General features: G+C 44.1%; 1 protein-coding gene across 4 annotated transcripts in view; it reads left to right on the top strand.

Annotated features, from left to right (window-relative positions):
• The first annotated feature begins 3,246 nt into the window (after positions 1-3,246).
• DOK5 (docking protein 5) overlaps positions 3,247-14,079 on the top strand; it is a 96,387-nt gene continuing 85,554 nt past the window's right edge. For 2 of the 4 annotated variants that reach the window (XM_075571588.1, XM_075571590.1), the window contains exon 1: positions 3,247-3,650. In XM_075571588.1, the coding sequence (XP_075427703.1) occupies positions 3,585-3,650 (66 nt within the window). In that variant the 5' untranslated portion in view covers positions 3,247-3,584. The remainder of the gene's footprint in view (positions 3,651-14,079) is intronic. The other 2 variants (XM_075571589.1, XM_075571587.1) reach the window with 2 other exon arrangements.

The following is a 14,079-nucleotide window of genomic DNA, read 5'->3' on the forward strand; positions in this document are numbered from 1 at the left end:
TTTACTGGGAGTACCTTTCATTCACATGTCGTTATGGGTATAATATAAGGCACAATCTTTGTCGGTACTAAAACTAGAGAAACATAGACATTTGTAGCAGATCAGAACAAATTGGCACAGCCAGTCTGCCCAGTCTCCTATACACTGTTAACCTCAGAACCTATTAAGGCCATTGATTTATTTCATATTTAGGATATTCTTGTGTCTATCCTAAACATTATAGAATTCCCCTACTGTATTAGCCTCTACCACCAATAAATGTAGTACAAAGGACTCGGGGCATCCCTTAAGGTTGGAGGAAAGGAGATTTCGCCAGCAACAAAAGAAAGGGTTCTTTACAGTAAGGGCAGTTACAATGTGGGATTCATTACCCATGGAGACTGGGATGGCAGATACAATAGATATGTTCAAAAGAAAAAGTTGGACGTCTTTTTAGAAGGGAAAGGTATACAGGGATATACCTAATAAGTATGGGAAGGCTGTTGATCCACGTAGTAATCTGATTGGCAATTATTGGAGTCCGGAAGTAATTTATTTTTCCCCTTATGAGATATCATTGGATAATGTGTTCATGGGGTTTTGTGTTTGCTTTCTCTGGATCAATATACTGTAAGTACAAATATAGGATAAGCATCTGTCGTCTAAATTTAGCATAGGTTGAACTCAATGGACATATGCATATTTTCAACCTCATCTACGATGTAACTATGTAACTGTAACTATATGTAACCATGTAACCATGTAAAGTCTTAGAAACCCCTTCAGAAATTAACAAATTCAATTTCAGTTTCCGTTCCTCAAATAATCAGGTCCGCATGATGTCATTAAGGGACCAATGTGATTATTACATCCTAGGAGGATTTCACGTTGAGATTTGGTAATAAACACATTGATTCTTCGATGCAATTGTTTTTGCTGGCCTCCCTGGCAGTGAGAAGCTTCACGCTGATGTGCGGCTTGCTGCTTTCCTCTGTGTGTACCGGCTATAGTCAGAAGGACAAGATGTGCCAGTGTCCCTCCTTTGGGAGACTCCTCAAACAACGCGTGAAGAAACTGACCATCGAAAAATGGGACGAGTTTCTAACATGAACATGGGCTAAATAATCCTACCCCACACAATACATGCACCTAGAACTGTAACCCCTTTCAGTGCAAAGCAGTGCCTTCCTGGCTATACTGGGAACAAAGGGATGATATCAGTGTGTTTTAACAGGGGTTCCAAGTAACCCTTGGGTTCCCCGGGCATCCCTAAAGGGTTCCCTGTAAATTTCAGATTATTTGAAAAGGATACCAAATACAGGTTTGCAGACATGTCTGAGACATGTGAATGTGCTCAGTAGTGATCTTTTAAATGTGTTGTATGCTGTAATGTGCAGGGTTGTTGTCACTTTTTTTTATCCACCATAACTTATTAATGTGTGGTTGAAACCTATCCCAGCTTTGTATTGCAAAAGCCAATCTAACTATCTTCACAAAGGTTGAAACAACTGGCTGTGAGTAGGGTTACTGGCTCTGCACTTCTTTAACCCACACTGCTGAAAAGCTGTGCAATGTGGCAGGCGTAAATTTATAGGGGTCAATGTTAAAATGGATTTGAAGCAAAAGGTGACGCCGCGTGCTCATTTGAATGTCATTCCCCAAAATTCCTTGCTGCAGTGGAAGTATTGCATGCTGGGAGATAATGGGGAAGAGCAGGGTTACAGACCTGGCTGGGACATGGGAATGTGCACTCAAGTGATATTTTTATTTAGCAAATACAGAAGAATGTACGATGCATCTGATCTCAGATGCGCTATTAGAGAGGGTTGGGGTTCCTTACAATGCATCAGATCTCAGATGCGCTATTAGAGAGGGTTGGGGTTCCTTACAATGCATCTGATCTCAGCCGCGCTATTAGAGAGGGTTGGGGTTCCTTACAATGCATCTGATCTCAGACGCGCTATTAGAGAGGGTTGGGGTTCCTTACAATGCATCAGATCTCAGATGCGCTATTAGAGAGGGTTGGGGTTCCTTACAATGCATCTAATCTTAGACGCGCTATTAGAGAGGGTTGGGGCTCCTTACAATGCATCTGATCTTAGCCACACTATTAGAGAGGGTTGGGGTTCCTCACAATGCATCTGATCTCAGACGCGCTATTAGAGAGGGTTGGGGTCCCTTACAATGCATCTGATCTCAGACACGCTATTAGAGATAGTTGGGGTTCCTCACAATGCATCTGATCTCAGACGCGCTGTTAGAGAGGGTCGGGGTTCCTTACAATGCATCTGATCTTAGCCACACTATTAGAGAGGGTTGGGGTTCGTTACATAGCATCTGATCTCAGACGCGCTATTAGAGAGGGTTGGGGTTCCTCACAATGCATCTGATCTCAGACGCGCTATTAGAGAGGGTTGGGGTTCTTTACAATGCATCTGATCTTAGCCACACTATTAGAGAGGGTTGGGGTTCCTTACATTGCATCTGATCTCAGACGCGCTATTAGAGAGAGTTGGGGCTCCTTACAATGCATCTGATCTCAGACGCGCTACTAGAGAGGGTTGGGGTTCCTTACAATGCATCTGATCTCAGACGCGCTACTAGAGAGGGTTGGGGTTCCTCACAATGCATCTGATCTCAGACGCGCTACTAGAGAGGGTTGGGGTTCCTTACAATGCATCTGATCTCAGACGCGCTACTAGAGAGGTTTGGGGTTCCATACAATGCATCTGATCTCAGACGCGCTATTAGAGAGCGTTGGGGCTCCTTACAATGCATCTGATCTCAGACGCGCTACTAGAGAGGGTTGGGGTTCCTTACAATGCATCTGATCTCAGACGCGCTACTAGAGAGGGTTGGGGTTCCTTACAATGCATCTGATCTCAGACGCGCTACTAGAGAGGGTTGGGGTTCCTTACAATGCATCTGATCTCAGACGCGCTACTAGAGAGGGTTGGGGTTCCTTACAATGCATCTGATCTCAGACGCACTATTAGAGAGGGTTGGGGTTCCTTACAATGCATCTGATCTCAGACGCGCTACTAGAGAGGGTTGGGGTGCCTCTGAATTTCACAATTTAATCATAGGTTTCTTTAACTGTAAAAAGGTTGAAAACCACTGCGTTAGATAATCCAGAAATCATTCTGCGACCTTTATAAAGATACATATATCCTCCTGTTTGCTTTGCCTCTATGCTAATCAAAGCAGTGCGGGTGCCCGTGTTTGCTCTTCCACGATGCTTCCCACACTGTGGAAGGCAGGGTGGTTGCTCACACGATCGCCGCTTGTGAGTGGTGGGTTGGGTATCGCACGGGGGAATATCTTCCCCTGCATCAGGGCAGCTTCCATCACAATGGTATATTCCAGCATGTAAGCCAGCCAGATCTGTCAGCTGATGCCTGCTTTTTCGCTGCTCAGTTGCAGTCCCCTTTTCTTTACAGCTCCCCTTCCCCTTCTCTCCAAAGTGGATTTAAAAGGACACGGCGGCACGCAGGGAGTCTGCGGGGGGGAGATTTGATGTGCCTCCTGCCTCCTCTCCGATTCGGGCTCTTCAACCGGCGGAACTTTCCTGCTTTTTCCTCCCTGACTTCGCTCGCTCGCAAGTGATGGGTTCAAATTTTAACGACATTGTGAAGCAGGGATACGTAAAAATACGGAGCAGGCGGCTTGGTGTAAGTGTCTTTTTTTTTTTTCCCCTCCTACACAATTGTTATTCAGTGCCTCTGTGTTGTGTGCTACCTGCCTGCCTTGTGTTTGCTTTCACCCCCCCCTTTCAACAATCTGCATGCCCGGGCGAACGGCGACGAGACGGTGAACATGAAGCCAACTTTCCTGTCCAGGCAGTGAAAAGGTTAAAGCAGCAATGGATAGGGGGGGTGGGGGGGGAGAGAAAACCTAAGCGGTGCTGAGTAACCTGTTCACTTCCAGTGACAGTAAAGCCTTAATGCGTTTCCAGTCTCCAGAGTCACACCAGGTCTGACACGGCTGTTTTGCCCTGCTGACTTCAGTGTCAGATCTGTCACAGGAGGACTTTCTGCCGGGTCAGGTGTCCTGTGTGTGACAGCAGGTAAAGGGATTAACGGGTGACAGTGAGGGGACAGCACCGGCTGACCAGGACTCTCCCACAATGGCTTTGTGTCTCTGTTCTCTTAACTGGTAAATCAGGGGTGCTCAACTGTAGACCTCAAGACCCTCTCCCCCCTCCAACAGGTCAGGTTTTCAGGATATCCCAGCTTCAGTACAGGTGTCTCAATCAGAGGCTCAGTCGAAGACTGAGCTTCTGATTGAGCCACCTGTGCTGAAGCCGGGATTGATTGAGCCACCTGTGCTGAAGCAGAGACTCATTGAGTGCCACCTGTGCTTATCAGGGACTGATTGAGCCACCTGTGCTGAAGCAGGGGTATCCTGAAAACCTAAACTATTGGGGGAGGGCTCGAGGACTGGAGTTGAGCCCCCCCCCCCCGTCCTAAATCAGACTGAGAATTGCTTTGTTTTGACGTTTTTACCAAATCAGGGGGGGGGGGGGCAGTTTCCTGAGCATGAAAGGCAACTTTAGCAGACAAGGGATGGTCTCATTCTGGTCCCTGCTGTGATGCCGTCTTCCCAGTGCTGGGGGCGGTTTTAGTCTCATTCATGTCAAATTTCCCTCTTCTGCATGGGGAAGATGTCTTCATAGCACATTACCAAATCTGTGGTTATAAAGCTTGGTCAGAGGGACACCTCTATGTTTTTCATTAACTAATTGAGTTTAGTATAAGAGCATTTTACCAAGTTGGTTCCACCCTCCCCAATAGAAAATAATACTATTTATAACATGAAGATAACTTGCCAGTTAACCCCTTCCCTGCACGAGAAGCTAGCAATGCATTGCAAAGCCAATTTCAATGGGTTCTGGCATGCAAAGTGTACACAGTCATCCAGCATTTCGGTGGGGGGGGGGGGGAGGGGACAGGATCAATATTTAAAGTCAGAAAGGGAATGCTGGCTTGGACACATTGCAATATTGTGCTACATTTTGTGGTCATAGATAAGCTTTTAATGACACTTTTGTGATCTCAGCAGCTCATGAATCACAACCACTGTATGAATTCCTGGTAGTGTGTAAAGCTAGGGATTTACAAACCTCGGAAATCCCCTCGACTTCAGCCACTTCATCCTAGTAGGTGGCATTGATTGAGCACCTTTGCTTTTTCTTACTTCCAAATCTGCATTTTCACATTAAAAAAAAATAATAGTACTTCTTTTGGACATTTTTTTCCCTTTCTGTAAAGATTGACGAGGGGAGGGTTCTCGAACGTGTCCATGTCATGGATCACTTCGGTGTTATTCAATGTCTGGGGGAGCGTCGTACTTATAATTATAACTGGTCATTAATATCATTTATGTGCATATATTTTAATAGTCGCTCTAGATTGGCATCCCAAAAAAATCAATCTTCAGTAGTAACAGAGAGTACACAGACTGAAGTGAATTTTGAAAAGCTTTGATTATCACGATTAGTGTCTTTGTGGAACACTGGTGGCTCTAAGACCACAGTTTGGTAGAAGCACCGGAATAGGTCTTTGGGAAGCTGAACGCACACAAATTATAATGAGAGGGAGATCCCCGGCATAGGGTCACTTATCAAAGCAGCCTTTCCCCCAATTAAAGATATTTAATTATAACAACATTTAAATAGCGCCCTTATCCAGAACGCTGTACATTAGTTAGTAAAACTTGTTTGGTTGGTGGGCAGGAGAAGGAACATCATGGACTGGGCTATGGGTTGGGAGTATTTAAGAGCTTGCTTGGTTGGTGGGCAAGGGCTTGGGTTAAGGTCTCTGGATTTAATCTGGTCGTTGGCACGGTGATGGGTCTGACAGTGGGGATAGTGGTGTCAATTGAATCTATGAGGTGGGTTTTTGGAGAGGCTTTAGGAAGGGGTGAGGGTAGGGGAGACCATGGGCTTTTGGAAGGGTGGGGTGAGGAAGGGGATTGGAAAGGAGTTTAATGGGGGGGGGGGTCATGGAATGTGGTTGAAAAGAGATTATTTATTTGGAAATAAAATTAAAGAAACATATATTTCTTTTTTATTTAACTGTCGCTCACTTTAAGTAACACGGCTGGTGGACACTCCGACTTTATATTGGTTCTGCTCTATCTGCATAATGTCGGGAAAATATCTATTTACCAAAAAAAAAAAATAACCTTAAGTAGATACTTATCATTGGAAATCTGCACCAGCTTTATGCTTTATGCACTTCAGAAATATTTTTTAGCCAGTTTAAAGGACTGTGGTAAAGTAATGTAGTGAATTGCAGAAAAGGAGTATTGCACTGTTGTGAAATGGAAAGTAAATTTGTATCTAGGCAGAACAGAAGTTGTGCTGATAACTTTAGCAATTGTGCGACGACAACTGGTGTCTTAAGGGCGCCAGTCAAATTTATGGCCAAAAAATCTCTCTGCCGACTCCAATCTGTGCCACACACCAATAAGCGAGCCTCACATTTTGGGAACGAGCCTCTTGTTGGATTTTCCCCAAATATTGTTATACTTCATGTCTGGAGTTAATCAAAGAGGCTTTTCATAAATGCCGACCTCCAAGAAAATAAAGCTACTGTATGAGATTTGGGGTTTTTGGACCCCAAAAATGTTGAATGGAAAAGTGCTGATTTGTTATTTCTCTTGGCGAGACTTCATTAATGTCTAGGAAACTGCTGCTACTAATATTCAGGGAGACTGGCTCAGAGTTAGTGAGACACACAAAAAAACAGAAGTGGTCGAAAAAGCTGTCTGTGAGTAAGGTTACTCTGCACTTCTTTAACTCAGGCTTTGCTGAAAAGCTGTGTAATGCGGCAGGCATAAGCTTATAGGGGTCCATGTAAGGCTGCATTCATAGTCCCGGCGACGGCAATGCGACGTTGCGTCAAAACAAATGTACTGGCTTGGTCGCGATCACTGGAATTCACTTCAATTTGATTTTTCCAGCGGCCGCAGCGTGACGTCAGCGTCGCCAGCAATGGCACTATAAGCGCGGGCCCAAGAATAAACATGAGGTAAAAGGTGACGCTGTGTGCTCATTTGCATGTCATTTCCCAGAATCCCTGGCTGCAGCGGAAGCACTTTATGCTAAGAGATAATGGGGAAGGGCAGGGCAGACCTGTCTGAGACGTGAATGTGCTCACACGTGGTATTTTTATTTACTGTACACTGTAAGGTGGAGGTTTTTTGCCACTTTTCTTAACCCCCCTCCCCCCCCCCGCGCCCATAAAAAAAAACCAGAATTAAAATGTCTGGATTCCTCTAAAAGGGATACCTGGGAGAAGCAATATTGACATTGGATATTGTTTTAGAAACATGTTGCAAAGCTACTACTGATCTGCAAACTCCAAGTGCATCCAAGAAGTACATTAGCAGCTGGGGACTCATTTGGCTGCAGCACTCATCTTGGAATGCAGGGCGGCTACCTTCTGCATTCTACTCCCAGGGACCATTTCTTTGCCTGATATCCCTAGGGCAAGGGGTGGCCAACTCCAGTCCTCAAGACTCACCAACAGGTCAGGTCTTCAGGATATCCCTGCTTCAGCACAGGGTGGCTCAATCGGTCCCTGCTTCAGCACAGGTGGCTCAATCAGTGACAGACTGAGCCGTTGATTGAGCCCCCTGTGCTGAAGCAGGGATATCCTGAAAACCTGGCCTTTTGGTGGCCCTTGAGCACTGGAGTTCGCCACCTCTGTCCTAGGGTTCCCACTCTCTCTGCCCCAGATAAAGGGAACCGTTTAAGCCAGTGCTGGTTTTAAATACAGGTGTGTTTGGGGAGCGCAGATATGTAAAAGACAAAAAACACACAAAAAAAACAAAATGGTTTTAAATACCCCTTCTTTATTGTAAACACCTTAACTGAGCTTCTTCTGCGCCCCCTGTATTTCCAAATCTCGTCACCCCTAAGTTTTTCACTTGTCCCAGGCGAGTGGATTTTTCGGGTGGGCCTGTCCATTACTGGACTAGTTACCCGCCTTTTTGCCTTACAAATAGGGTAACCTATTTACTGTACACTGTATTTCCTGATCAGTCTCTGCATACAATCCAAACCATTAAACTGGTCTTGAAAACAAAGCGACTTTGCTTCTATGATCTCTGGAAAATGTCACTGATGTTTTTTCTTATTTATTTTATTTATGTATAAAATATTTTACCAGGAAGTAATACATTGAGAGTTACCTCTCGTTTTCAAGTATGTCCTGGGCACAGTTATGGTGACACATAATACATGGTTACAAATACATAGTTACATTAAGTGAACAGGGTTATACATTATATACAAGACAATGCATGCACAGTTAGAGATAATATATATTATAGGCGTATGTAACAGTTACAGACCAGATTAAAATGTGGAACAGCTAAGGCTGCGCTTATAGTGCCGGCGACACGATGATGACATCACGCGGCGGTTTCTGGAAAAATCAAATTGACTTAACTTCCAGCGATCGCTCCATTGCGCCGCTTCTACTATAAGTGCACGCGGTGGCGGCAATACATTTGTTTTGCCGGTACGTCGCGTTGCCGCACTATACGCGCAGCCTTAGACTGGTGGTGGCTGTGTGAGTCTCTGGTAGACTGTTCCAGTTGTGGGGTGCACGGTAAGAGAAGGAGGAGCGGCCGGATACTTTGTTGAACCTTGGGACCATGAACAGTCTTTTGGAGTCAGATCTCAGATGATAAGTGCTGCGTGTGGTAGGGGTGATTTTCTGGTAATAAAATGCTTTTTACTCTAGATCCATTAATATTTTTTTTAAACTGGGATGTTTGAAAATCAATGTTGCATATATATAATATATTGAGGCAACAGGTTGCATTTAAAATGCACCCAATTTCATTTATATCATGAGTTGCCGAACTACAGTATTGTTGAGTCCCTTACTCAATATGTCTATTCAAGAACCATGTTCCTGTTTTGGTGCTTATTACCATTCATCAGAATTGAGTTGGACTATTTTCCTGCTTCGGGAAACAGCTTCACGCAATATTGAATAGCCCAAGAACACTGTCATGACCCTTATGCAATGCTTACACCAAACAATGATCATAAGTAATGTTATTGTAAAAAATAGTAAAAAATCACAAAGGTGTAATGTAAAGATTTCACTTACCAAGAATACTTACCAATGATATATCCCTTTGGTTTTGTCAGTGGGACCAATACCCAGATTGGGTTTGCACAGCTTAAAACATGAAGGGGTTCATTCTACACCCACAGAACCAGCAGTTCAGGTCGTTTTCTTTCCCAAATTTCCATTAAAGTCATTGGGGTGTTGTCAGCCGAAAATAGCCACTTTGATGCACATAGGATAAGGCCCATATTTGCTAAGCGGTGCTATCCACCTTACGGTGCTGGATGATACCAGGGTTAGTGGGCAACATTAATACATCCCACACACTAAGAACATGGCAGATGTGGAATGTTGATTCTGTGTTGTCTGTGTGTGAGGTTGACTTGCTAATTTCTCTTTGGAGGGGGAATTAGGAAGCAAATTAAAATGGAGATACTGTCTATTGCAAATTAAAATAACAAATGTAATATAATATACACCGGATGCAACTGAAACTTCTTGTACCGTGTGAAGGAACAAATGGCTTTTTTCTTAATACAGTACATGTCCACTATTTGTCCTGTTATTCCAAAATGTACAAAGCAGACAAAAAAGGCAGTGTTTTAATGCTGATAATTTTTCCTGTTCCTTCTACACAGCATGAAGGCACTTTGGCAGATATTTTTGGACTGAGCAGTGCTCTTAAAGCAGCAGTCCAAGCTGCCTTTTTTAAATTATTATTTTTTCCTCTTTAATATGTGCATCAATACAATACACACTATGATAAGTAATTAGCTAAGTTGCCGATCGATAGGCGAAGATTTGGCTCGGGGTTTCACTAAATGGCTGTCAGTGCAGCAGAAGAGGACCAAAGGTGCAAAGTTCTGTGGGGAAGATTCATGTGACCAGGCAGTCACTAGATACAATTGGTGCACTGCTAGGCGGAGGGCAGGGCTCAAAAAGGGGTGTGCCAGAGCCTGTTTCAGAAGAGGAAGGGGGTGTGACTTTGTAAATGGTTGCTATAGAAACAAAAAAAATGTTTGTTACACTATAATACATTAAAAATGTTTTTAAGAGTGGTTTTAAAAAAAAAAATGCTACAAGTATTTTCTCATAGTACAGAACTGATTTGGATGTTGGATATTGCTTGGTTTGCAGCTTTAAGACTGGCCATGGGCCAGGGCTCTGTAGGAGAGGTTGCAGTAGTCACCCGCATCTCTAATTGCTCTTGACTTGGAGTAATATATTTGAGGGCTTTGTGAAACTGTAAGGTGCCACGAGAAGCAACTGTTGTACATTTCAAACGGCTCAGTTAGTTTGTATTGTTTTTTTACATTATTCGAGTTGGAGGGGGAGGTCCTTCGGAGATGAACCCAACAATTTTCAAGACCCGAGATCTTCTGTTTCCCCAGGTACAGTTTGAAGTGCCGGTGTTCTCCTCTCCCTCGAGGGAAATCAAAAGTCACCAAACCGGGTCAATAGGAAGCCTCAATGGCTGATGTTTCGGCTTCCTACAGAATGACCATGGCCGCCATGATTAAATATCCAAGAAGTGCACCAGCACATAAACCTGTAAAGTATCTTATGAATGGGGGAGTCCCCTGAGCTGAAAATAATAAGGTTCAGTTCTGGAAGCCCCCCTCTCCTTGTTCAAATAGAGATATCTATACTATAATTCTAAGTTGGATTCCGTCTGTTTGTTTGTTTGTATGTCCGAAGCATCGAAATCTCAGAAACGGCACCACGTAGCACAACGAAACTTTCGCTGTCCATTCTGCTGCGGATTTGTAGGTCAACGCAACTATTTTGACTCACCTCATTTTGACTATGTGACTCACCTCCCAGATTTTGGACATTCTAAGTTTCTATCGGCTGTCCAGAAAATCTGTTAGAGCAGGAGCAGGGGGCGGGGGTGGTGGTGGCTACTGAGGGGGCGTGTCCTTGCTGGGGAGATGTGCGGGGGGGACGAACGGGGGGAGGGGGTGGGGGGGGACACGACATGTATTCACTATTACATTCCCCGGGTGAAACCGGGCACAAAAGCTAGAATATATATAAAAGGGGTCTGAAGAAGGTCCCCCTGGGGACCGAAACGTCGGGCATATGTGTGCATTTTGGACCCAATAAACCACTTTTAGGTGATTATCTCTTGTGCTGTGCTGGTATATTGGATCTCTAGGGATCCACGCAGACTTTAACTATTTACCCTTTACCGTGCGCCACCCCTGCTTCTGCTGAGGCTTGTTTCAGTCTCCACGCCTCCCCCCCCCCCCGCTCGCGCCTGCAAAATTAAGCAGGACACCCGACCGACGCTCAGGCTTGGAGAGTTGGTGACATCACCGCTGTCAAGCCTGAGCGCGCTCAACGGCAGCATGGCCGCAGCCTTAGATCGTAAGCTCTTCAGGACAGGGACTCGTTTTCCAATTGTTACTTTTATGTCTTAAAGTTTATTCCCATTATGTGTTATATTATGATGTCACGTGTATTACTGCGGTGAAGCGCTGAGTACATGGATGGTGCTCTTTAAATAAAGATATACAGTACATACATACATATTAAATCCCCTATTCAATACGCTGGAGATGGGATAAGCTCCATCCAAATAAATGGGACCACACTCTTCACCAGCACAGAGAAGAGAGATACCCATAACCCATTGAAAGTCACTCTGCTATATAATAGATCATTATTAGCCTTACTTAATAACTTCACTAAATATTCTTCAGGGTGTAGCATCAGAAAACGTCCCACTTTTGTAATTCCGCAAAGGAAAAAGGGATTAATTATCGATAGAGGTGGGTTGAATTATTAATGGATGGATGCTATGTGCCAGGATCTGACACGCTGTGATTTATTACACCATGAACCATTAGTTTCTGCATTGTAGTGCTGGGTTATAGGCCTGCGGCATGGCTCTATACATCAGGTTTGGTGATGTTTCAGTGAAACAAGAAGGAAATGCAAGGGTAGATTACCCAGGCAAAAATACACTTTAACAGTGATTTTCAACAGAGGTTCCCCCGGACATCCCTAAAGGGATCCTTGTAATTTTCAGGTCGTTTGAAAATTGGACCAACTACAGAAGAATTTACAATGCAGATGCACTATTAGAGAGCGTTGGGGTTCCTTACAATGAATTTGATCTCAGACGCGCTATTAGAGAGGGTTTGAGTTCTTTACAATGCATCTGATCTCAGACGTGCTATTAGAGAGGGTTGGGGTTCCTTACAATGCATCTGATCTCAGACGCGCTATTAGAGAGGGTTGGGGTTCCTTACAATGCATCTGCTCAGACACGCTATTAGAGAGGGTTGGGGTTCCTTACAATGCATCTGATCTCAGACGCGTTATTAGAGAATGTTGGGGTTTCTCAGAATTTCACAATATAATTATAGGGTTCCTTAACCCTTTTTTTTGTTAAAAAAACACTTCTAACCGATGCACTCAAATTTCCTCCTGCTGTTTCTGTTAATCTCCCCCTATGCCAATTAGATTGTAAGCTCTTTGAGGCAAGGACTCATCTCGCCCAATGATGCACTCATCCCCTCTATATTATTATATTCCCTGTACTCTAATTGTATTGTAATTTTGTAAAAAGGATAAAGTTCTGCGTACTTGGTTGGTGCTTTAAAAATACACATACATATGGGAAGCGTTTATGGTGCCTCCCGCGGCAGGGAAAATCGGCTAACCCATCGCGTTCTGCGCTCATGTGGAGCGCTGATCATGATCTGGCCGGAAGAGGAGGACACCTCTTCTTTTGGTGTCATCAGAGATGCCGCCACCACATGATCGTGAAGTTCTGCTGCACTCAAAGGGTTAGGAGCAGAAAGGGTTAGGAGCAGAAAGGGTTAGGAGCAGAAAGGGTTAGGAGCAGAAAGGGTTAGGAGCAGAAAGGGTTAGGAGCAGAATTATACTAGAAAAGTGCACCCGGCAGCCTTATTATTTCCAGCTCATACATCGGATATTTATACACCCTGCATAGCTAAGAAGAAAGGCACGAACAGCTGTCTGAGAAGAATCAAACGAGTGGGTTTTCTTTCCATATACAAACATAGTTAATGCGTGTTACTGCGACTAACACAATAATATCACACAGTCCTATACAGAGTGTGCCGTATTCTATAATAACAGGCAAATGCTCCTCCCTCGTGTCTGAAATAAAGAGCATGGATTTATCTCGTCATTTTTATTATTATCATTATTATTTTTACATAGGTTTGAAGCATGGATCTCTGGAGCTGAACCCTGTTAATTTCAGCTCCGGGGACACCCCCTGGTTCCCGTGATAATTACCTCCGAAGGGGGTACCGGGTATCTCGGCAAAGTTTTAAAGCTCCCTCGTCACGTGACCCAATGGGAAGCCGAACCTGATGACGTCACGGCTTCCTATTGGCCCGCAGGGCGCGGGAGCGTTGAAACCCCTACCATTACGGAGATCGGTATCTCTGGAAGCAGGGGGTCCCCGGAGCTGAGATTAATGGAGTTTAGCTCCGGAGAAACGCTGCTTCAATTCCATGGTAAATTTAAAAAAAAGAATTGCAACAAAACTCACCCACTTTAATTGCTTCTTTTATGCCGCATGTTTATAGCAGCATTTTAACCCATAAAAGTGTGTGTGGGTTAAAATGCTGCTATAAACACCGGTATAAAAGAACTTTTATAACATATAACTTTTATGGGTTAATATACTTTATATATATATATATATATATATGCCCTCCCCGCCCCTTGGCCCCCCCCCGCCCTTCCACGCCCCTCCCCCCCTCCCCGCACTTCCACTCCATGCCCCCTGCCCTTCCACGCCCGGGCAACGCCGGGTATATCAGCTAGTATATATATATATATATATATATATATATATATATATATATATATATATATTTATTTTTTTTATATTGGCTTGCGTGTACTGACTGATATGTGTGGTTGATTTCAAGTGCTGGTTGTTTAAAGTGTGTGCAGTTAGAAACAGAAGCAGTTAAAACAAGGTATAGTTATTGAAGTACAGTTTACTGTTAGTACTTCT

This window comes from Ascaphus truei, chromosome 15 (genome assembly GCF_040206685.1).
Source record: "Ascaphus truei isolate aAscTru1 chromosome 15, aAscTru1.hap1, whole genome shotgun sequence".
Classification (NCBI taxonomy): Eukaryota; Metazoa; Chordata; class Amphibia; order Anura; family Ascaphidae; genus Ascaphus; species Ascaphus truei.